Genomic DNA, 22,430 nt, shown 5'->3' on the forward strand with positions numbered 1-22,430 from the left:
ATGCTAATAAATGACTAGGGAGCCTTAAAATCTTATGCAGTTTTTGTTTTCTTTATTAGGCAAAGCTGAATGGTAGTAATAAATCTTACATCTTTATGCCATGGTTTTCAAAATCTCAATAGGTTTGACTTTTTGTCCACTGAAGTCTATACAACTGCAATACACAACAATAACACTTTGCCACTAAAGCCAGCTTTATTTAAAATTCAGAACCACCAAGCATATTCCCACCCTCATGCAGTTTATCACATCCTCCGTTTTGATATCCAATATTTGCTATGCATTATAAATTAGATGAAGCATTTGGTACATCAGGTAAAAAAAAAACCTCACAAAATTTTCTTCTCTACACGAACACTTGTAATTTATCACAGGAAACAGATGAACCAAATGCAGACTCTTGAAGAAATGTAATGTTGCAAAGCAGATACTATCAGGAGCTGCTTATCTTCGTAGTAAACATTAGCCTTATGCGAATTCACTTAATTAAGAAGCTGCAAAGATAGGAAAAAAAATAGGATTAAAAACTGTGCACGTTTAGCTTTTGCTTCACTCCTGTTTTGAAAGATTAAGGTGTGCAACTTATTATTTGTAATAACTAGTGGAGTGCTTGACCTGAAACAATATTTCTTGTTGAAAGGATCCCAGTTGAGTGCTTTTAAGCACTTAAAAGGGATGCTCACCCCCACAATAAACACACAAATACTAGCCTTGATAAGGCAGTACCTGGCAACTGGCACGAGGGCTGTGGATGGTGATACTGGGTGCACGAAGTGACACATGTAGCTCTAGGAATCACTAGAAACTCCGTGGTTTTACCAAAGATTCCCAGTGATTTCCAGAGTTACCATATGTCACTTCTATTTTTTAACCAGCAGTGATGTGGCACTACAGCTGGCATTGCTTTTTAATCCCACTGCTGCTCAGAGTGGAGGTGGGCAACAGGAGCAGAGTAAAGAATCCACCACCCCAACAGGACCACTAATATATACATATCCATGTCAGAAATGGGTGTAAACTCTATTGACAGCTCCCCACCTTCCGAGTAACAACTGTTTACCTCTGTGAAGACTTGCAAAACCACTGACAGGTCTTTTCAGGGCCTGTCCTTCTTGAAGGTATGCAATTTCCAGCTTCTTTGGCTTTAAATTCCTGCTGGGGGGGGGATAGGAATTTTCATTTTCTCCGCCTCCTAGTGCAATTCAGAAGGCTGAGAAAAACGACAACTCCCATCATTCCCAGCAAGAAACAACAGCAAGGGAAGATGCAAACTGTGCAATTGCGAGGAGACACCCCAAAGAGGCTTTTCTGGTTTTACACGAATCTTCTCTACTGCTGGCCACTACCCCCTTACAAGTAAGTAAATGAGTAAATAAGTAAAGTAAGTCAGTCAGTAAGTAAAGGCTTATTGCTCTGGAAGTGAAGGAATGGCAAGTGCTGGCTGCTTAGCATTTGGGTGGTAGAAGATAAGACTAATTTTGAGCTAGGCATGGAGTGAGAGGGGTCTGGGCTCCACGTGAGAGTTTTTGAACTGCAAGGTTCACGAGTCTCATCAATCTGATATTTGTCAGCTTCGTTACTAATATCCAATAAAACCAAAGCAAACATACTGTAAAAGAATTAAAATTTTAGTACTACTGGATTCCTATATATGAGAGATAAAAAAGAAAAAAAAGACTGAATATAGGAAAATAAAATAGAAGGAAACGGAAAATGAGAAAAAGCAAAGTGTAGCAGCAGAAGCTTTCAGTTAAAACAGGGAGCCACTGCTCAAAGAGAGAATTGAGAGAGCAAGAAAATCTTGCCACATAAATGTGAAGGTGTCAGCATTCTGTCAATTATATGTGATATCTTTCCAGAATATCACTAACCTGGAGGTCCACCAAGAATTTTTTTTTGCAAATTTCAGTATTGCACTTCATATGCCAATTAGGTACCCTGCGACAGTTGTGAATTCTTCTTCCTTAGCTTTATTAATTTGAATATCAAAGATCAGTTTCTGTGAACTATACAATAAATAACCCCATTTTTTTGAAGTTTTTCAGCAGAACCCATATTAGTTGAGAAGAGTCTAACAGGCGGAGGGGTTGCATCTGGGAACTTTTGTTGTCTTTGATCTGGCTATAGGATGCTGTAGGTGCTGTTACAGGTAGGCCCCAGCATTTTAAGGGTGAGAGCACACCCAGAAGTGACGCGCTACGTCGATCACGTTGGGGGCATGGCCCCCCTCGTTGGGGGCGGAGTTCCCCCCAGGGCCCGATTCCACCCCCCCCACAACGGGGAGAGAGAGAGAGAGAGAGAGAGAGAGAGAGAGAGAGAGAGAGAGAGAGAGAGAGAGAGAACAACATAGGGATGCCAACCTCCAGGTGGGATCGGGGGAACCCCCGGAATTACAGTTTATCTCCAGATAAAAGAGATCAGTTTCTCTGGAGAAAGTGGATGCTTTGGAGGGTGGATTCTATGGCACAGTACTCTGCTGAGGTCCCTGTCCTCCCCAGGCTCCATCCCTAAACCTCTAGGAATTTCCAAACCTGGATATGGCAACCCTACCCTCTCATCACCCACCAGTGGCCAAGGGGGACCTAGCAACCTTAAAACTACACCAGTTACTTACCTGGAAGCCAGTAGCCATACTGACAGAGAACAATACCTGATGGGCATCTGCAACCTCAGCACATCATGACTGCGCTCCTGGATTGCTATAAGCCTTTTTGTGGCCATTAGAATACTGGTTGTTGGGTACTGGGGAGGATTATTAGTAACAGTTGGGAGAAATCTTTATCTGGAAAAGGATGTCTAAGGAATACACTATTCCAGTGCAAATGGGACCTGGTAGGTATGGGGGTGTGATTGATCACAGTTGGCCAGTCTTTGGCAAGGATGCTTATCTCTGTAGCATCCTGAGAGTTGATGAAACAAGAGCCTCTATTTCCCCCATGTCTACACTAATTTTGTGCACAATCGAATCAGTGAAGCACAAAACTGCAGACCTCCATGGGATGTTGCAGGAAGAAGACATTGACCTGGCTTGCATAACAAAAACATGGCTGGAAGAAAATGATGTGGTTTGACTGTCCCAGCTAACACCCCCTGATTACATGGTTTTCCACTAACCCCACACAACTAGCTGGGGAGAAGGCATGGCTATTATCCTCCATTAATCCTTAAACTTCTACAGACTTCCAGTGCAAACTACCACTGGCGCTGACTGTATACTCCTTACATTAGGGACTAAGGATAGATTAGGCATTCTACTTGTCTACGGGCCACCTAGTTCCCCAGTGGGCCCCCTATTTGAGTTGACAGAGGCAGATCATTCCGGGGTACTTTAGCATTCATGCAGGACCACCCTGGGATTTTAGAGCTTCTTTGACTGCTTTGGGTCTCCCCTTAATTGTGACTGGCCCAACATCTAAAAGAGGTCACACCCTGGATTTAATTTTTTGCACTGACCTTTTGAGGGAAGCTTTGGTTTCAGGGCTGGAGATTCTGACCACTCTCTACTTTATGCCAACATGTGTGTGGCCCCAACACCTTGCAAGAGAGGAGGCCGGGTTAAAATGGTCCACCTGCAGAGGCTCATGAATCCTATTGGATTTCAGAATGCTCTGTGAGATTTTAGGATTCCAAACATGTGTTCTGTAGAGGCCACAGTGGAAATGTGGAACATGAAGCGCCTTGAAGATATCAACAAGGGTGCCACTTGCCAGCCTCTCCCGCCCTTGGGATGAAACCCAGTCCCCTGATTTACCATGGAGCTGATCTGAAAGCAGCTGGGAAATGGCTAGAACGGTGCTGGAAGAGAACTCATTCTGAATCTGACATATTGCACTACAGAGGTCAGGAAAGCTCGTGGTCTCCTGCCCTTCTGCAAACTATGCAAAACCAAACTATTCAGGAGGGCTTTTCTGTGCCAGTAAGAGGGTGGCATTGTACAAAATGGTTCACAAACTTACCTGGATAAATTATTGGGGCTGTGGCCTATACTGCTGTGTATAGCTAGCGGGGTAGGGCAGGGTATAAATTTAATAAATAAATTAAATAAATAAAAAATGGTAGTAGGATCCTATTCTGTAATCTCCGTACTGCTTAATGTGTCATATTAATAGTTATGCTATGTGCCTGTTCCTTCTAGTGGTTCCAGACTTCTAAAATCCTAGTGCATTGGTTACTGAATGTTGACCGCACTGACTCCTTATGTGTAATCCACCTTCAGTCCCTGCGAGAAAGGCAGATTGTGAATAACAAATAGTTTCCTCAGAAGTAATGGCTCATTGCTTACTCCTTTGTAAGCGCTACAGGACTCTGGCTATAATCTAATTATTCCCACAAGATTGCTGGAGAGGGTTCCCTGCAACTGGAAACATGCTATTTACACAGACGAAGAAGAAGAAAAAGAAGGAGGGGGAGGAGGAGGAGATTGGATTTATAACTTGCCCTTCACTCGGAGTCTCAGAGCAGCTTACAAATTCCTTTCCCTTCCCCTCCCCACAACAGACACCCTCTGAGGTAGGGGATGGCTGAGAGAGCTCTGACAGAAACTGCTCTTTTCAGGAACACCTCTGTCAGAACTATGGCTTGCCCAAGGTCATCCAGCAGCTGCGAGTGTAGGAGTGGGGAATCAAACCCGGTTCTCCCAGATTAGTCTGCGTATTTAACCACTACACCAAACTGGGTTATGTCTATTGGGAGAAAGATAGGGGCGAATGGATTTCTAAGGTTTGTTTAGGTGATCCATATTCCACTCTGATTTTATTGAACCTTTCTACAGTCATTTCAAAATCTGTACATTGCAGTTCCTTTCACTTTCTCAAATTTACTTTACTTGAATATGTATCTCCTGTACATCAATGCAATTAATGCTTGAAAAAGCCAGTCTGGGTTTCTTAATTTCGCTCCAGCCTACATAAGGAGATCCACCTAAGAGTGGCTATGGAAAGCTGGCTGTTCTCACCTCCAGTGAAACACACCAGACCATTCAAGGTGATTTGCACATCTGTAAACTTGTACAAAGAAAGTGGCTCAAGGAAATATACCATTTGTGTGTGTGTGTGTGTGTGTGTGTGAGGAATTCCAAAGCCTTGGCCCCACTGGTGGACTTCCTGACGGCACTGGTATTTCTGGCCACTGTGTGATACAGAGTGTTGGGCTGGATGGGCCTTGGGCTTGATCCAACATTGGCGTCTCCTATGTTCTTTAAAGCCACCCTCCCTTTTACTTAATCATGTGATTGGAAATACGGTAAATTAGCGGCAAGCTCTGCTTAATGGAAGTTATCAGGTAGGCATTGTTCAGCATTTTAACGGACTTCACTTAAAACAAAGCCTCCAGCTGATTTATCAGGTACTGATAATTTATCAGGTAATACTGATGCAATCCTGCAGTTAAAGTTAACTGCTGGTTTTAATGGGCACAATCATTTGTGCACATGGCTTAGCAGCAAGGGGGGAAGTGAACAAGGGGGCAGAGACTGAAAGGGGTGGCGAAAGCAAACCAGACACAACCGTCTTTAGAAAATCTGGAAATTCAAAGCAAACATGGCAGAAAATTGACACATTGGTATCTTCCACACAGATTATCTGCCCCCAATTCAATGCCTTTGGGAAGTTGATCCCCCCGCTTCCCTACAGCATAGACAGCCCCTAAAACAAGTCTAGCTCATCACCTAGTAGCATACAACGCTAAGAGCTAGAACTTGCAGCTGCCAGACAATCCTAGGATCTCCTGGCTTTTCTACACACAATGCCATGATGACGAGGATGATAATGATGATGATTGGTACATTTATGCACCTGGCTTTTCTCAAACCTGCTTTACTCCAAAGTTTTGGGCAAGGTTGTGGTAAAATCGGGATGGCTGCTGTGTGTGGGGGGAACTTTGGATTTTTTGGCTCACATAGCAGCCACTTTCCCTGACACTGTCCGTGTGGCAGTCTCTTCCTCCCACGCCACTGGAGGGCTTTTTATTTATTTTAGGAATCCAGGTTCTCTGAATTCCCAGCTCTCATTTTCTAAAAAACTAGTCTCTAGTCCCTTCCCTTGCAGAGACCATCTGGGTGACTGAGGCAGGGTAACTGTGGGAAAATGTGTCACGTGGAAGCCCCATTGCTGCTGAGCTGAATCTGCAGCTGCACCAGGAATGGGGAAACCATAAAATCCCATCCCTGTGTGGAAGACACCATTGAAGGAGCTCTGAAACCGCAGGCCTGGTCATTTGGACCTCCCCAGAACTATGGAAGGGAGAAAGCTTTGGAAGCTTCTGCAGGAGAATGGCGATCTCAGCACAGCCAAATTTCCAGGTTAACTTTCTGCCAGCATAATAAAAAGTAGAGACATCACCCTGCCAACAAAAGTCCGTATGGTCAAAGAGATGGTATTCCCAATAGTAATGTATGGCTGTGAGAGTTGGACCATAAGGAAGGCCAAGCACTGAAGAATAGATACTTTTGAATTATGGTGCTGGAGAAGACTCTTGAGAGTCCCTTGGACTGCAAGGAGATCAGATCAGTCAACCCTGACTGTTGGAATGCCAGATACTGAAGCTGAAGCGCAAATACTTTGACCACCAAATGAGAAGGGAGCACTCACTGGAGAAGACCCTGATGCTGGGAAAGACTGAAGGAAAAAGAAGAAGGGGAAGGCAAAGGATGAGATGGTTAGACAGTGTTATTGATGCAATGAACATGAAATTAAGCAAACTCTGGAGCACGACGGAAGACAGGAGGGACTGGCGTGATGTAGTTCATGGGGTCGCGAAAAGTCAGACTTGACTGTGAGACTGAACAACAACAACAACATGTTCCCCGAGAGCTCAGATTGGCAGCAGATCCCCATTAAATCTACACTCAGGTTTCCTCAGTGTGATGTATGAAAAGACCAGACAGACTCTTGTTACGATCCAGTGTATGCATGTGGATTTTACAACTCCAGGGCACAAGTCCCCCCCCCCCTTTGCTTTGGTTGCCTGACCTGATATTTCTCAACTAATCATTCAATAGTTCATGTCTTGAGTTTTATTTTCATTATATAAACATTACAAATCTGAAATGAGTTTCTGGATATGAATTTTTTATATTCCTAATGCAGCTCAGGAGATTTGTTCCCCTTTGCTATTTGCCAGTGTTTGACATGGCTCTTTTTTCTCCATCTTCTGTCACAATGCTCAGCTGAACACAGGGAGAGAGATGCAGATTGATTTTTATGGCTTCACCGATGAGTCTCCCATACTCAATGCTCTAGTAGTTCCAGAGCACAAGTGAAAAGAATCAGATTGCAAAACTTTACTTTGCAGTTTAGGGCTGCAGAGCAAAATACTTTTAACATTAGCCCTGTTGCTCAGCAAACAGTAATTCTACCTTTTTTACTATTGATTATTCTTACCCTACCCCCACTTTTACAAGCTTCTTTGTGGATACATGGTCGAAAATGATGTGCGCACTGGGTAATCACTAATATGATTACACTTTTTCCTTACACAAGTGTAACTGGCTGTTTAGCATCTGTCAACATACGTGTTGAGTTCCCCGGACATGATGATCTACATGTAGGACTCCCGCCTATTCCAACATGGATGTGGCTGACGTGCAAGAAGACATGTCCAGCGCCATCGTAAACAGAATTACACAATTCTAAACCCATTCGCTCTGACCTGGATGGCTTAGGCTAGCCTGGTCTGCTCAGATCTCACAAGCCAAGCAGGGTCGGCCTGGGAGACCGCCAAGGAACTCCAGGGTTGCAACACAGAGGCAGGTAACAGCAAACCACCCCTGAATATCTCTTGCCTTGAAAATTCTACAGGGTCACCATAAGTCAGCTGCGACTTAAAGGCACTTTCCACCACCATCACCAAACCCATTCACTTCATTGTACTTCCAGGGCTATTTTTGGGCAGGAACACACAGGAACGGAGTTCCGGCTGGCTCCCGAGTTGGCCACGCCCAGCAGGAACTCATTAGCATAATAGGCCACACCCAATAGCAGAAACTCATTAGGATTGGCTACATTAGGGGTGTGTGGCCTAACATGCAAAGGAGTTCCTGCTACAAAAAAAGCCCTGGGTTTTGACAACAAACAAGGTAAACAGAATAAGAAGCAAAAGGTGGGTGTGGCTGGATGAGCACACTTCTGGTAACATGGAGGTGTGGCCTAATATGTTAATATGCTGTGCTGTCATGGGTGTGGCCTAATAGGCTAATGATTTCCTGCTGTTGGGTGTGGCCTATTATGCTAATGAGTTCCTGCTGGGCTTTTTCTACAAAAAAAGCCCTGCTTGGAACAGTATAACTGCGCTTAGGAGGGCTCTGTTTGTCCTGTACGAAGGGCACTTAAGTGCATGCTTCACTTACAGATCACTACTCTGCACCTCTCATTTTAGAAACCCCTCCCAATGGTGACTATGGTATTTACCCAAAGGAAAGATGACGCTGAATGTAAGACGACTCCCCTAAAAAAGGTTTTACACAAAGCCACCCCTCCCCTCGATAGAAGCCTCTTTTTCTTGACAGCACAAGTGGAAAGAAACCTGGGCCTTGCTTTCAGGTAAGCAGGGTGTTTACTTCGAGTTAGGCTCCAATTAAGAATTCTGTAGCATTTGGAGTGCTCAAGGATTTGGTTGGAATAGGGCTGGCTTAAGGAAGATGAGAGAAAGAACGGATGTTTGTTGAGGGGGACATTCTGGAATGCAGGAGCACCACAAATGAATGGAAAGTAACTAACAAAGCCCCATGGAGAACCAGAAGGTGCCTGCCAACCACAGAGGCTACCAGGATTCAAAGAGGGAAACATTTCTTTTTAAAGCAGCTTATAATTCTCCATGGTGGTTCATTAGTCACTCACTACCTGTGCGCCAGCATTCTGAATGTATTCCTAACTAGTTCCTTCTCTGGAAAGGGTGGGGAGACACTTTACTAATTAATCAGCAAAATGGGCTCATGGTTTTTCATTTTTCATTATAGTAATATTGTACTTGAGCAATTATGATCACAGAGCAAATCTAAAAAATAATAATGATCAAATTTGGATCAAATGCAGCAATAAAAGCCTTCCCTCGGCTAGGTAAAGGATCCTTCTAGGATGCTGCAGCAACTAACTGCAAGCCGAGGGGAAGTCTGGGTAGTATGTTTAAAATGGAGAATTGCAGAGGGAAGAAATCGATTTCCAAACAGGTTGATCTTGAAAGTAAACAGAATGGGCTGGATCCTATCATTCAGCTGGGCTGAATGAGGAGCCTTCCTCTAGCCAAAGCAGCTCTTCCTCCAATGGAAAACTCTGCAATCAGCTAAAGCAGAGTAGTAGGGGACAGCCCAGCAGTCCTTTCTCTTAATCCCTTGTCCTCGATTTTTATTTGATTTCATTTTGACCACGTGTCACCTCACACAGGTCAGTGGTGACAAGAGGATGCACAGCGGGAAACATGCTATGTCTCGATCTCTTTTTTGATACATGCTGTTTCATAGGAAAATTAATACCATTGTTTGGAAACAGATGGCAAACAAGCTGTTAAGCATCTGTGATCTTCTCCTTAGGGCGAAACCTGTGCTGAGATCTGCGTGTTTCAGCATATGACACCCCTTTAGAATCCATTATTATAACCAAATGTAAATAGTAGAATTTAGGCTGTCTAGAACATTGTTTCAGTATAGGATTTAAGTACCTTATTTCTTATTAAGGTGAGACCTAGGCAAGACCCAAGCACGGGTGGAAAAGGGATACACTGTACCAGGGCCTGGAGATCTAGGAGCCCAGCTGGCCCAGGCCCCAATAAATAAAGGCCAAGTTCCTGATCATGCTTGAGAATACTTATGGGAAAATGAGAGGCACAGGTACACGGGGTGTCCGGTTGCTGTGAAACGGGTGATTTAAGTACCTTATTTCTTATTAAGGCGAGACCTAGGCAAGACCAAGGCTCCAATAAATAAAGGCCAAGTTCCTGATCATGCTTGAGAATACTTATGGGAAAATGAGAGGCACAGGTACATGGGGTGTCCAGTTGCTGTGAAACGGGCTGGAGCCAATGAGAAGAAGTAATGGAGCAGAAAAAGCAACTTTTTGAAGAGTGAGTTGGTGGCCCAGCACAAGACAGTACATGCTTTTGCAATTAAATTTGAACAGAGAGATTTTTGCTTCCCTATATGACATGCTCTTTCAAGAATTACCAGTCCCAGAATTGCTTGCACATAGTCTTTTCTCAAATCAAAGACTTCTAACAAGAGAGAACTATCCCCCCACTTACCTTATTAAGTTGACAAAAATGAAACTGCAGGCGATTTTCAGTGGTGTACAAAGTCCTACAACAAATATTTTCCCTGCACTTATCTTTCAAGAACTACCAGTCCCAGAATTCCTTGCACATAGGCTTTTCTCAAATCAAAGACTTCCAACAAGAGAGAACTATCCCCCCACTTGCCTTATTAAGTTGATAAAAATGAAACTGCAGGCAATTTTCAGTGAAGTGTACACAGTCCTACAACAAATATTTTCCCTGCACTTTCAGAGATTGTGTCAGAAGCTGAAAAAATAGCTTCCACTAGGTAAAGGTAAAGGTTCCCTTGCTCGAAAGCCAGTTGATTCCGACTCTAGGGTTGCGGTGCTCTAGGTAGCACTCATTAAAAACTGCAGGTATTCCTCTACTAGGCACCAGTTTAAACTCCTCATTTCTTTATCTGTTGCATGTGATCTTACAAAAGAAATTGGCAAAAAGGCTAGGGGAGGGGAAAGCTTTTAATGTGAATTGCTCTAGTTATAAAAGGGTTGCAGACAAATTGGCCCATTAAAGTAAAAAACAAAAACAAGACCACATATGGACATTTTAGGATCAACCAAAATGTTACAAAATAGACAAGCAAGCATTGTAGGACTCTTCTTCAGGTCAGATCTTATGTAACATAAATGGCAAAAAAAGAAAAGTGGAGTGTTAGAGGGCATAAAACAAAAGCCATAATTTCAGAAATGTGTTTTCAGAATTAAAACAGAAGCTTGTTTTCATGACTCATTTGATTGTACGGATAGGATGGACTGTGCCATATTTGTGAAAGTGGGGCAGTGTTAACAGGTTTGTCCTGACCCCACCCCAAATGATGCTTGGGCCTTAATCCTGGGTAACGACATGTGCAACCCTTGTGGAATTATTGTCTCCTTGTAATGTTTTTGTTTCCATCATTATACATTACAGAGCAGAGCTGCCCAATATGAACTAATGCAGCAGCCAACTTCACCAGCAGTAGGTTATGTCAATGTCAGTCCCGATCCGGTTAACACAGTGAGCTCAGACCACGATCGTATGGTCATCTGGATGGGCTTGTTGACTGTAGAAGGCAAAGGTTCCCTTGCTCGAAAGCCAGTCGAATCCGACTCTAGGGTTGCGGTGCTCATCTCTGTTGCAAAGCCGAAGAGCCAGCGCCGTCCGAAGACATTTCCGTGGTCATGTGGCCGGCATGACTAAACACCAAGGTGCACGGAACGCTCTTACCTTCCCACTGAAGTGGTACCTATTTATCTACTTGCAATTTCTTGCTTTCGAACTGCTAGGTTGGCAGGAGCTGGAACTTACTTGTTTGTAAGCTGCCCTGAGCTGGCCTTGGCCGGGAGAAAAATTTAATAAATAAATAAATAAATAAATAAATAATAAACGACTTTTACTCTCTCGTTGCTCCTGACACAGCCTGGGCGTGGGTGTGTGTGTGCCCCCCAGCTTATTTAAATGCCCCCTGAAGTAACAAATCCTGGCCACAGCCCTGGTCTGCAACTTTATTGTGGCTGGGCAATAAGGTCACATGGCAAAACAGCCCCCTCTTTTCAAGTTAGTAGAAAACCCAAGAAAACTAAACCCAAAAATGTGTCAAAAATGCCATATAGTGGTTTGGCTTCAGCAGTGTATCAGCACAAGGAGTATATATCTTTGCCACATTCCCATCCACCAGCATTACAAACCTGGGAACAGTTGACGTCTGAGATCATAGGACCTGCGTGAAGTAATAGCCACGTGGCTTGGTGGGTCTGCACTGACAAGAAGGCAGTGGTGAAATCACACCCACCTTAAGTCTTCTACAAGTGCAGCTCTGGTGAAGGAATTTTTATTTATATCACAAAAACATACTTATCTAAGGTAGCCCAATCTCATCAGATCTTTGAAGCTAAGCAGGATGAGCCTAGAGATGTAAAATTTCCGGAAATTTTGAAGCTCGGAAAAAACTCCATTTTTTCCCGGTTTTTTTCGGGGGGAAACGGAAATTTTCGGAAAAATTGAAAAAAATGCTACATTAGCATTTCTTTTGTCTTTTCTAGTTTGAAAGTCATTCTGTTACTTTAGGAACATAAAATATGACTATGAACATTTTTACTTGGCATGAAATTAACACAACTAGCATATTAAAAATATAGTGTATCCAAACAATTATTACAGAATACCCACCCACATGCAAAAACAAAACTGAAACTTTTTTATTTTCTTCTGACAATCGCACCTCCTAAAGGAAGAAATGCATCTTGTTCTTGCATTGGAGAGTTCAGTTTGTAACCTAGGACTTGCTTGTCCTCAGTGCACAGAAATTACATCAATCTGATACCATATATATATTTATATATATATAAGAAATGATTTGGAAAATATTTGAACACGTGGTCTTAAAATATTTTATTCATCATGTTAAAATAAAATGTTCCATAATCAATTTTTTTCTTTTCTTTTTTCAATTTTTCCAATTTTTCGGAAAAAAACAAAAAAGGCTTCAGGAAAAAAACGGGGAAAAAACGGTTTTTTCCTAATTTTTTCCGGGTTTTTTCCGGGCCTTCACATCTCTAGATGAGCCCTGGTTAGTATTTGGATGGGAGACCACCAAGGAAGTCTAGGGTTGCTATGCAGAGGGAGGCAATAGAAAACCACCTCTATTTGGGAGCTGGTCCATGGGGTCGCGAAGAGTCGGACTCGACTGCGCGACTGAACAACAACAACAACTGAAAACCCTACGGGGTTGCCCTAAGTTGGCTGGGACCTGACAGCCCTTGGTAACAGCTGCACCCACAAGCTGTAGAACTCCCCATTGCACTTTCAAGAGCTCTTCATCTTGTCCCTTAAGAGATACATTTAGGACTTTCTTCCTTGGCACAGAGGAAAATGGAAGTGGGGTATGTGGTCCTTCCTTGTTTGATTGTCCACTTGTTTTCAAGGAGGGAAGAGGAACAAGCTGAAATGTGTGGCATTGCCATTCAGACACTATACAGGCCCTTCGCTCTTCCCATGCTGTGAACTCAGGCTGGCCACTGGCCAGTAAATAACAGGGCTGTATGCTGAAACTAACTGTTGGGCTACAAGAAGATACAGAACAAAAGGACAGCAACAAAAATAAATCTAATAGTAGCTGTTATTACATTAATAAATAGAAATAATTATTATTAAAGTTGCACACTTAATGACACCAAGCACAGCAAAGGGAGACCCCTGTAGTGGTTGGTGCACACAATATATTTTTCATTAAAACTAGTGAGAGTTACATGCATGCCTAGAGGAGGACATTTAATCTACAGGAGACAGACCGACAGGCAAGACTGCTGTACAGTCATTAAAGATTACTGCAGGAGACAAAACCGCTCTCGTGAAAAGCCTAACGAATCTAGTAGCAATGATTTACTGAAGGGCTCCAATATCTCTGGAGAGTTGAGTAAGAGAACTCTCCAAGGGGGAGCGTGCAACTTTCAGAAATTCTGACATGGTATTAGAGCAGAAAACTAGGCCGGAAGAGTTATAAAATATTGACTGAGAAAGCTAGTATATATTTAGGAGCGAAGGGTGTTATGCAGGCAACCACCAGAGATTCTCCTATACGGCAAGCCTGAAGAATGAAAACTAGGTTATGTGATTCCAATTATTTGCAAAGCAGTAAAGAGAATCCCGGAATTAATTTTTTTTAAAAAAAATCTTTTACCTCAGAGGTACTAATTTGAAATAAATTCCCGGATTCAAGTTTTGCCTCAGAAAGATGCCCCCCTCCCCCTTGTGAAACCTACTAGTTAGACAAAGCTCTAAGTATACAGATGATGAACATTTTTCAAAATCCAGTGGCTCTTGGTGTGAAGCTAGGACATATGAGGAACCCTGCTGGATCAGAACAGCAGTCCATCTCAGCTAGCATCCTTTTCACGCAGTGGCCAACCAGTGGCTCTGGAGGTTTGCTTTTGTCAACATGGCTAGTAGCCATCGATGGACCTATCCTCTATGAGTCTGTCTTTTTAAAAGACATCACTATACCCACTGGCAGTTAGTCCTACAATTTAATTACTCATTGAGTGAATAAGTACTTCTCTTTGTCCATCCTGAATATATTAGGTTCCCACCGCTGGGGGAAAAAAGCTTAAAAATTAAACAAAACTCTGGGTCTTAGGCCAAAAATCATTTTTGAACTGTTTGAAGGAGTTATCAAAGACCTGAGTTCAGGAGACCCTCCCGAATCCTGTGAAACAAAAGGTTCCATGTGACATAAACATGTGGGTTTCAGATTGTGTTTCTGGGAATGTCAAGCTTTCTTAATCAGTAGATCAGTAACGCTTGACAATCTTCCCTGAAAAAACATCTTGGCTGCAGCTAACAATTTTCTTCTGCAGTTTTCAGCACACAGGTAGTGGGGTATACACTCAGTTTACCAAGGTCAACAGCAAGCCTGGCCAGTATCTGATGTGCACTGCCTCTGTATCCTTTTTTTTTGGCAAATGAGAATATAGAAAGATCGCCTGAAACTCTGAAGACCACGGGTGGTAATGTTGGTATTTAAGATAATGCAGGCCATCACCCAGTTGGGGGCAAGCAAAGAAGGTTTAGAAGCAAACTGGCAGGTGACACAGTGAAAAGATCTGGACTGTGCCAAAGTTTCTGGTGCTAAGGACTATTTGATTGGTCTTTGGACTTCTAGCTCACTCTCCTGTGAAGGGTTGGGACAAGTTACAATTTAAAATATACATAACATATTCAGGTTTTGTAAAAAAGCAGATGGATCAAAAGTTTAATCCTGACCACTCAACATTCATAAAATGCTTCCAAAACAGAATTCAACTAATGCTTTCGTGAGTCTCCTGGCAATGAGACCTTAGAGTTAATGGGGAATCCACTGGGAACACAGCCTTATATGCCTTTGCTGACCAATCCTGGAGGTTTGATAGAACAATCAAGACAGTGTTTCTGGTAGTTTGTTGTGTGTAGAGCTTCACCACACAGGTGATGGGGCTTGGAAACTTGACTTTTCTTCATCTAAAATGTTATAAAACTCTTCCCACTGTAATAGTTTTCATTCTCCCCAATGACAAGTGTGTTTCATCCAGTTTCCCCATAGGGAGTTTGCCGAAAAGTCAAAACCCACAATAATCATGCCCTTGTTTGTTTTCATGATGGACACCTAAGAGGCTAATAATACAGAGACAAAACCTTGATATGGAAGATTCAAACAATGTCCCATTTTTCTATGGCTGAGCCATGAAGGCCAGCGTAATAGAGATATTATTTTCCAGTATGCCTGACATGTAAAAAATACGTTTGCAAAAATAATGCTTTCCTCTTCTCCCATGTAGAGTTTGTCAATAGTGCCAAACATACACACACACACACACACACACACACACAAAAGTTCTTTTGAAAATCACAACTTATAATACCGCATGCTGTTTATTGATTTTTATACAGAATTTAAAAAGACCGAGTTTCTGTTCAAACAAAGGACTGAATGAAAACAAATGATAATGCGGCAAAACTCTGCATCATGAAGTTCCTTTATATTTCAAAGTCTTGGTTCCAGAAATGCATCTGTATCATACTGACAGCACCTATCCCCTTACAAATCCAGGTTAAAAAATCTCTAGTCAAGGGAATGGTGATGGGAACCAGTTTGGTGTAGTGGTTAAGAAAGAGAGCCAGTTTGGTGTGATAGTTAAGAGCAGTGGACCCAAAGCTGGAGAACCAAATTTGATTCCCCACTCCTCTACATGCAGCTGCTGGGTGAGCTGTTCTCTCAAGAGCAGTTCTCTCAAGAGCTCTTTCAGCCTCGCCTACTTCACAGGGTGTCTGTTGTGGGGAGGGAAGGGAAGGAGATTGTAAGCCGTTCTGAGACTGAGTGAAGGACGGGATATCAATCCTCTTCTCTTCTTCGTCTTGTTATGTCTTGCTTCAACCTCCCCCCCATTAATTTTCTCCCCGTTGTCTATGATAATCTTGCCATCCCATGACTTGGGTTTTGCCACAAGGGTTGCATGTGGCCCTCTCGTTCCCAATTCCCAAGGATTCCAAATGCGATCTCACAGAGATTGAGAGAAAAGGAATTTGGGAAAGAGAAACAAGAAGCACAGCTATCACCCCCTATCCCTACAGCAGAATTATTCTCTATGCAGTAAGGTTATTTCCCCCAGTTCCACATGGAAGCCATGCCCTGCTTGTCTACTTTCCCCCCCAATAGTTGCTTGCAAGAGCCATCTTACTAAGGGTAAGAAAGTGGTGGTAATTCTCCACTGTGCTTTGAGGTGATCATCCAGACAAGCCCTTCAGTATAGAGGCACAACTTATTTGTTCTTAGATTCGGGAATATCCGAGCAGAAAATTGAGAGCTGGAAGCAAAAACAACAAGAACAACAACAGAAAAAGAGGATACTTGGAAGGATAGCTGTGCTATTTGAAGCTTACCTGTATGGATAGCCATGGTACTTGGAGCGGAATATTGACAGCAGGAAGCTGAAGAAGAAAACGACCAGCCCCAGGCCCACCAGGCATATGACTGGAGGAGAAATGATCAAAGTTCAAAGAGCTCAAGAAAGCATTAATTCAGCATAAACACGATCAGCATTAGCAACTGTACTTTGAAGTACAAAAATATACGTCTGCTATATCATCCCTTGGTGTCCTCCCTGCTTCATCTGACCTAACACAACAATAAGAAAACAAATGCATCATGTCTTTCTCATGACTGGAAGCCGTGGAAGCTGGCAACTGGCAAACATTTCGTGGTGCTCGCTGTTGGAGGATTTGGAAGTACAAACTTCATGAAACGAAATCCTGGGTGCGTGTCAGACCCTTTGGGGGCACACTGGGACACCTCAAGAGACTGTTGCCACAAGTTTACCAGTCAGGCCACCCAGAACTCTTGCATCAAAATAGGAAACTGCTGACTCCGTCCATTCTTATACAGCTGATAAAATGGTGACTGCTTTAGGTTTAGGGGAAGAGGAGAGAAGCCATTAACAATGCTGTTTTATTTTTTCCAAGCAAAGCTTTGATCAGCTTCACAGCTGCGGATGAGCTTCATTACCATACCTTTGTTCCCGGTACAGACTAAGCTCTCTTTCTGCGTCTTCTTTCTATTTTGCCCCACCTTGTCTTACATTTGAGTGACTCGGGGAAGTCTTTTGAAATCATGATCAAGTTTCTACTTGCCCAGACCTGGATAGCCCAGGCAAGCCCTTTCTCATCAGATCTTGGAAGCTAAGCAGGGTCGACTCTGGCAAGTACTTGGATGGGAGACCTCCTTGGAATACCAGAAGTTGGGAGGCGGGGGCAGGCTTTACTCAGCCATCTCTCTGAATATCCTCCAGGCCCCCAGTAGGGGTCAGTCACCAGAGGTCACCATGACTTCCAGGTGCACACCCACCCACATGTGCGCACACACATAGATATGAAAAATACCAAAAAACACCCCAAAAAGTTTCCACTTGTTAAAAACATGTTGTCTGCAAGCGGAGTTCAACAAGTGAACAATTTACAGTATGGTCCTAAGCAGAGTGACACTTTTCTAAGCCCACTGACTTCACTTGACTTGGAAGGGGGACACCTCTGTTTAGGATTGCACTCATACTTATGGAATGTTTAATCTACCACGTGTGAATGCAGATAGTTAATTAACACATGCGTCTATTACAACTGTCCAGTTTACCTATCGTAAGACTGAAAATACTGTTTTATGGAATCACCTCATAATAACAGAAATATCTTTTGGGGATATGGGAAATGATCTTTCCCCCTCAACTTTTGTTTGGCTTAATAGCTAGATATGCATCTTTAAGAGGCATCATGGGTTAGAAGATGCTTGTTAAAATGACCATTGACATGTGATGGCTACAAGCTACAGAATATACCTCAACCTGACCATTTTTGCAGCTGCTTAGCAAGAAGCAACTGGAGAGGGGAGGTCTAAAAGGCTATGTTCCTTGCTTTTGGAAGAACTGCAAAAGGCTCCATACGTCTCCAAGTACTTTCTCTATTGCATGGAAATGGACCCTGTAAAAGCCTGCCTCTGGAACGGTCTAGTATTTACTGAACAATAAGTGATGAACAACCCACAGTAGGAATGTCAGTGGTCCATTCACAGAACAGCACAAGTCTGAAATAATGCAACATGGCAAAACTGACACATGAAACTAGGTACTCCTGTTCATTTTATACTGCTCCTTGTAATTTTTAACATACAAATATGGCCAGGAAACAAAGACTGCAGATGAGTCCTTCATGAGGAACAGCTCTTGAAGATACACTGCAAACTGCTTTTGACGGAAGAGAGAGCTTCCAAAACAGTTTGCAATATATAGCATGAGGAGTTGATACACAAGAAGAAAAAAAATCCAAAAATGTCATTGAACAGAAACGAATTATGTTCTTATGTTCTTATGAGTCCTTCATGAGGAACAGCTCTCGAAGATACACTGCAAACTGCTTTTGACAGAAGAGAGAGCTTCCAAAACAGTTTGCAATATTTAGCATGAGGAGTTGATACACAAGAAGAAAAAAAATCCAAAAATGTCATTGAACAGAAACGAAGCTGGCTTACACAAGTCAAACTCGTGGTCTATCTAGCTCAGCATTCTCTACTCTGACTGACAACAGCTCTTCCATGACTCTGAGAGACAGAAAGGTCTTGCCTGCTATCTGGGATCCTTCCCCAGGAGATGCCAAGGACTAAATCCGGGATCTTCAGAATGCAAAGTATGTGCTCTGTCCCTGAACCACAACCCTCACATTGAGTGCATGCAGTCTCTTGGGCACGCACACCTAAATTTAGCTCTTTGGATTCTGGCCTGCATTGTTGTACAATATGAAATCCAAAACAGCACATCTACAAATCTGTGAGAATGTGTTCAACATCTGAATAAATACATTTGCAAATACACTGGACAAAAAGCGAAGACATATTTCAGAATATGCAAACTTTAATGCAAATCTATAATAATCACATGCACGGATAGTAGGAGAACAACAGCAGTGATTGGGCTCATTGCATTCCAAGGACTTACTTCTCCGTTTCCCAACATCCCCTTTGGAGGTGGCAGCTTCATTCAAAAGAACCATCCCCATGGTGATAGCAGCATCTATATCATCGTTGTCAAGGAAACAATAGAAATGCAGAAGTCTTACAAAGCCAAGAGGTGCATCTTCAAACTTTGAGTATTGATTTTATGTAAATGAAAAAAAAAGTGTCAAACATCTTCTGTTCCACAATGTATGTATTGTGAATGTATGCAAAGCTGTCGGAGAGGAGGGGGAAAAAGCATACAAAAGAGGTCAATCCTATGTAGAATTTGTGTTGATCGTTTACTTTTAGCTACTTTTAGATTTCTATAATTCACTGAAACAGAGTAGCTAAGGTTTTTGGGGAAAAAGGAATTTCAGTAAGTACGCTAATGATGCTTTGCTAAATTAGGTAAATTTCGTTAAAGCTTTCAATAAACCTATAAGATATCTGGAAAACTCATGTACCAATTCTGGCAGTGCAAAATGAATATCGCCAGGAGACAGATACATGGTGCATAAAAATAATTACATTAATTCTCCGATTAACTGATGCATGCTAAACCATTTCAGTAGGAGAAAGTATGCTGCTTCTCCACCAGTGCTTCAAAGATGGATGCTATCTGTCTAATGTGCCACGAGAATGGAATAAAATCATTGTAGCATCAAGAGTTTTCGGTCACGAGCCATTTTTAGATTCTTAATTGCTAGCTTTTACAAATGCAAACAAGCACATAATGATAAAATAATTTTAACTAATTTGCCAGGATCCTAAGCCATTCACATAATTGTTTGAAAATGTATCCGTGAAAAGAAACTGTTACTACTGTAATTAACATCTGTTCCAAGCAGTTGGCACACAACAGTCCAAGCAGGATTGATGTATCGTGGGAGCGGCATCTATTTCTAGACTTCAAAATAAAAATGAAACCATTTTGTAATCTTTCCTTTTTTAAAGTTGCCTCATTAGTACTCGCAGTGACAATTTTTTAATTATCTACTGGACATCGCCCTTCTTGAAAACATTCTTGCATTAACCAGCTCTGTTGCTGACCACTGACAGTTGCATTTTTAAAAACTTATTTATACCCTGTTTTCTCCCCAGTAAGTACCCAAGCATCGTTCTTCCTTTCTCCCATTTGTCCTTACAACAACTCTGGGAGGTAGGTTAGGTTGAAAGATGGCAACTGGGACAAAGGAGTGCTTAACCCTTCACCTTCTTGGACTATGTTCCACACCCATGTTTGTCATGCAAAGGCAGGTTCAAGAGGTATAAAAGGAACTGGAACAGTATGAGGGTTAGGGCAATGGTAAATGTCACAAGCAATTCAGTGTGCTCCTCTTTCTTTCTTTCTACTCACATATACAATGCCAGAAAGAAGAAAAGGATGAGTCTCTCTCTTTTGACAATCTAGTTTTGTCCCTACAAGAATTTTTGTAAAAAGAATGACAGAAAAGGGAATATTCAAACAAAAGCTGTACCACTTGATTCCTGATGAATCTACTAAATGGGTCCATATCACATGGCACCTTAGATCCTGGCCTGTATTTCCAAGCCTATTCAGAGGCAGCATATCCACCTCCATCTTAAAAATTATGTCTAGAACTTATTTTAACTATTATTGATAATTTCTAGATTAAAGTCCTGTAAGGATTTAAAAGCAGTTTTAGTCAATGATCTCATTTATCTATTGATTTCATTTATATCCAAAACCAGTTTACATTGTTCTTTTCTCCACCACTGTATCCTCACAACAACCATGTTTCTGAGTGACAGCGTGTGACTGGCCCAAGGTCACCCAGCAAGCTTCCATGTCGGAGTGAGGATTTGAATCTGGATCTTTCAGACTGTAGTCTGACATTCTAACCCCTGGCTTTTGCCAGGAGGGCTATGTCCAGAATTCCCAAGAAATCACTTCTAGATTAGCCATACTGAGATTTCTCCAGTTGACAGGTGATGCAGATGTGACAGAGAGAAAATACTGGTAGCATCAAGAAAAGAAGATTTCAGACCTTTGAGAAACATTTGAAATAACTTTGATCATAACATAGATGGAAGGCTGTCAGCACTGTAGCTTTTTTTTTTAAAATCCTGAAGAGAGACTTCGACGTTGCCTTCACTTATCTTTGTCAGTCTGAATGAGGAACCAGACAGGGTTCCTTGTTCATCATATTATTTTTATTTACTTTGCTTGACAGGATTTTGCAGGGAACGTTAAAAAAAGGAAGCCTGGGCCACTCAGGAGCTGTGATAAGGTTCTCAAAATAGAATTAAATTTTATGGGCAGGCAACGTTTGAAAAGGCTCCCTCGAATCTCCATGACCCAGTAATTCATTTGGTTAAAGAGAACTTGCCACCTACTTGAAGAAATTTAAGTCAAAAGTATGCATTTCAGCCTATTAATTAAAGCATATGCAGATGAGAAAAACCTAAAGAGGAAAAAAAGAACACATTTTATTTTGAGATGATGCACTGGTGTTACAGCTAGACAGTATTGTCTGTCACACAGGAAGAAATGTCTCTTCTAAGATGGAAAAGGCCCACTGCAGTTTGCCAGGTATTTATGTTATTCATAGCATTTGGTATAAAGATGCTAAAAACTGAACATATGAGCACACGGAAATGTCTTTTACTGAGTCAGGCAATTTTGACTATCAAGATCAGTAATGTCTGACTGAAAGTGGTTCTCCAGAGTCTCAGGGGGATGTTTCACACATGGTCTTCTACCTGAATCCCCTTAACAGGACACACTGGGGATTAAATTTGAGTCCTTCTGCAAGCAAAGCAGATCCGCTACCGGTGAGTCAAGGCCCTGCCCCATTACGGATGTCTGTTGCCTACTCACACTGGGGCACTAAGTCAATACATTTTTTAATTGATTAGTGTGTAACCCATTGATTGACTACATTGATCCACTGATTCACTTCCTAGCTTTTTTAATCCTTGCATTCTCTAGCACCAGGGGAAGGATGGATGGATGATTTGCTTTCAGTTATTAATACACCACCTTCCTAGGTCAAACAAACACTCGAGTCAGCTCAAAAACTGATAAAAGCACAGCGTGTTCGTAACAATTGCAATAAGACTTCAAGAGCTAACAAAGAATAAAATTTGCCCAGAATATAGCATTTTAAAGCTGTGACAGAAAATCTAATTTTAAAAGGCCTTTTGAAATAAAACGAAC

At 42.1% G+C, this 22,430-nt stretch overlaps 1 protein-coding gene across 1 annotated transcript in view; it reads right to left on the reverse strand.

Moving 5' to 3' along the window:
• Positions 1-441: 441 nt before the first annotated feature.
• Positions 442-22,430, reverse strand: part of TUSC3 (tumor suppressor candidate 3) — a 192,130-nt gene continuing 170,141 nt past the window's right edge. Inside the window, exons 8-10 of the mRNA XM_015424290.1 lie at positions 19,251-19,325; positions 16,654-16,744; positions 442-494 (exon numbers count right to left, since the gene is read on the reverse strand). Coding sequence (XP_015279776.1) covers positions 479-494; positions 16,654-16,744; positions 19,251-19,325 — 182 coding nt within the window. The 3' untranslated portion in view covers positions 442-478. The remainder of the gene's footprint in view (positions 495-16,653; positions 16,745-19,250; positions 19,326-22,430) is intronic.

Source organism: Gekko japonicus, unplaced genomic scaffold (assembly GCF_001447785.1).
Source record: "Gekko japonicus isolate JY-2015 unplaced genomic scaffold, Gekko_japonicus_V1.1 scaffold2358, whole genome shotgun sequence".
Classification (NCBI taxonomy): domain Eukaryota; kingdom Metazoa; phylum Chordata; class Lepidosauria; order Squamata; family Gekkonidae; genus Gekko; species Gekko japonicus.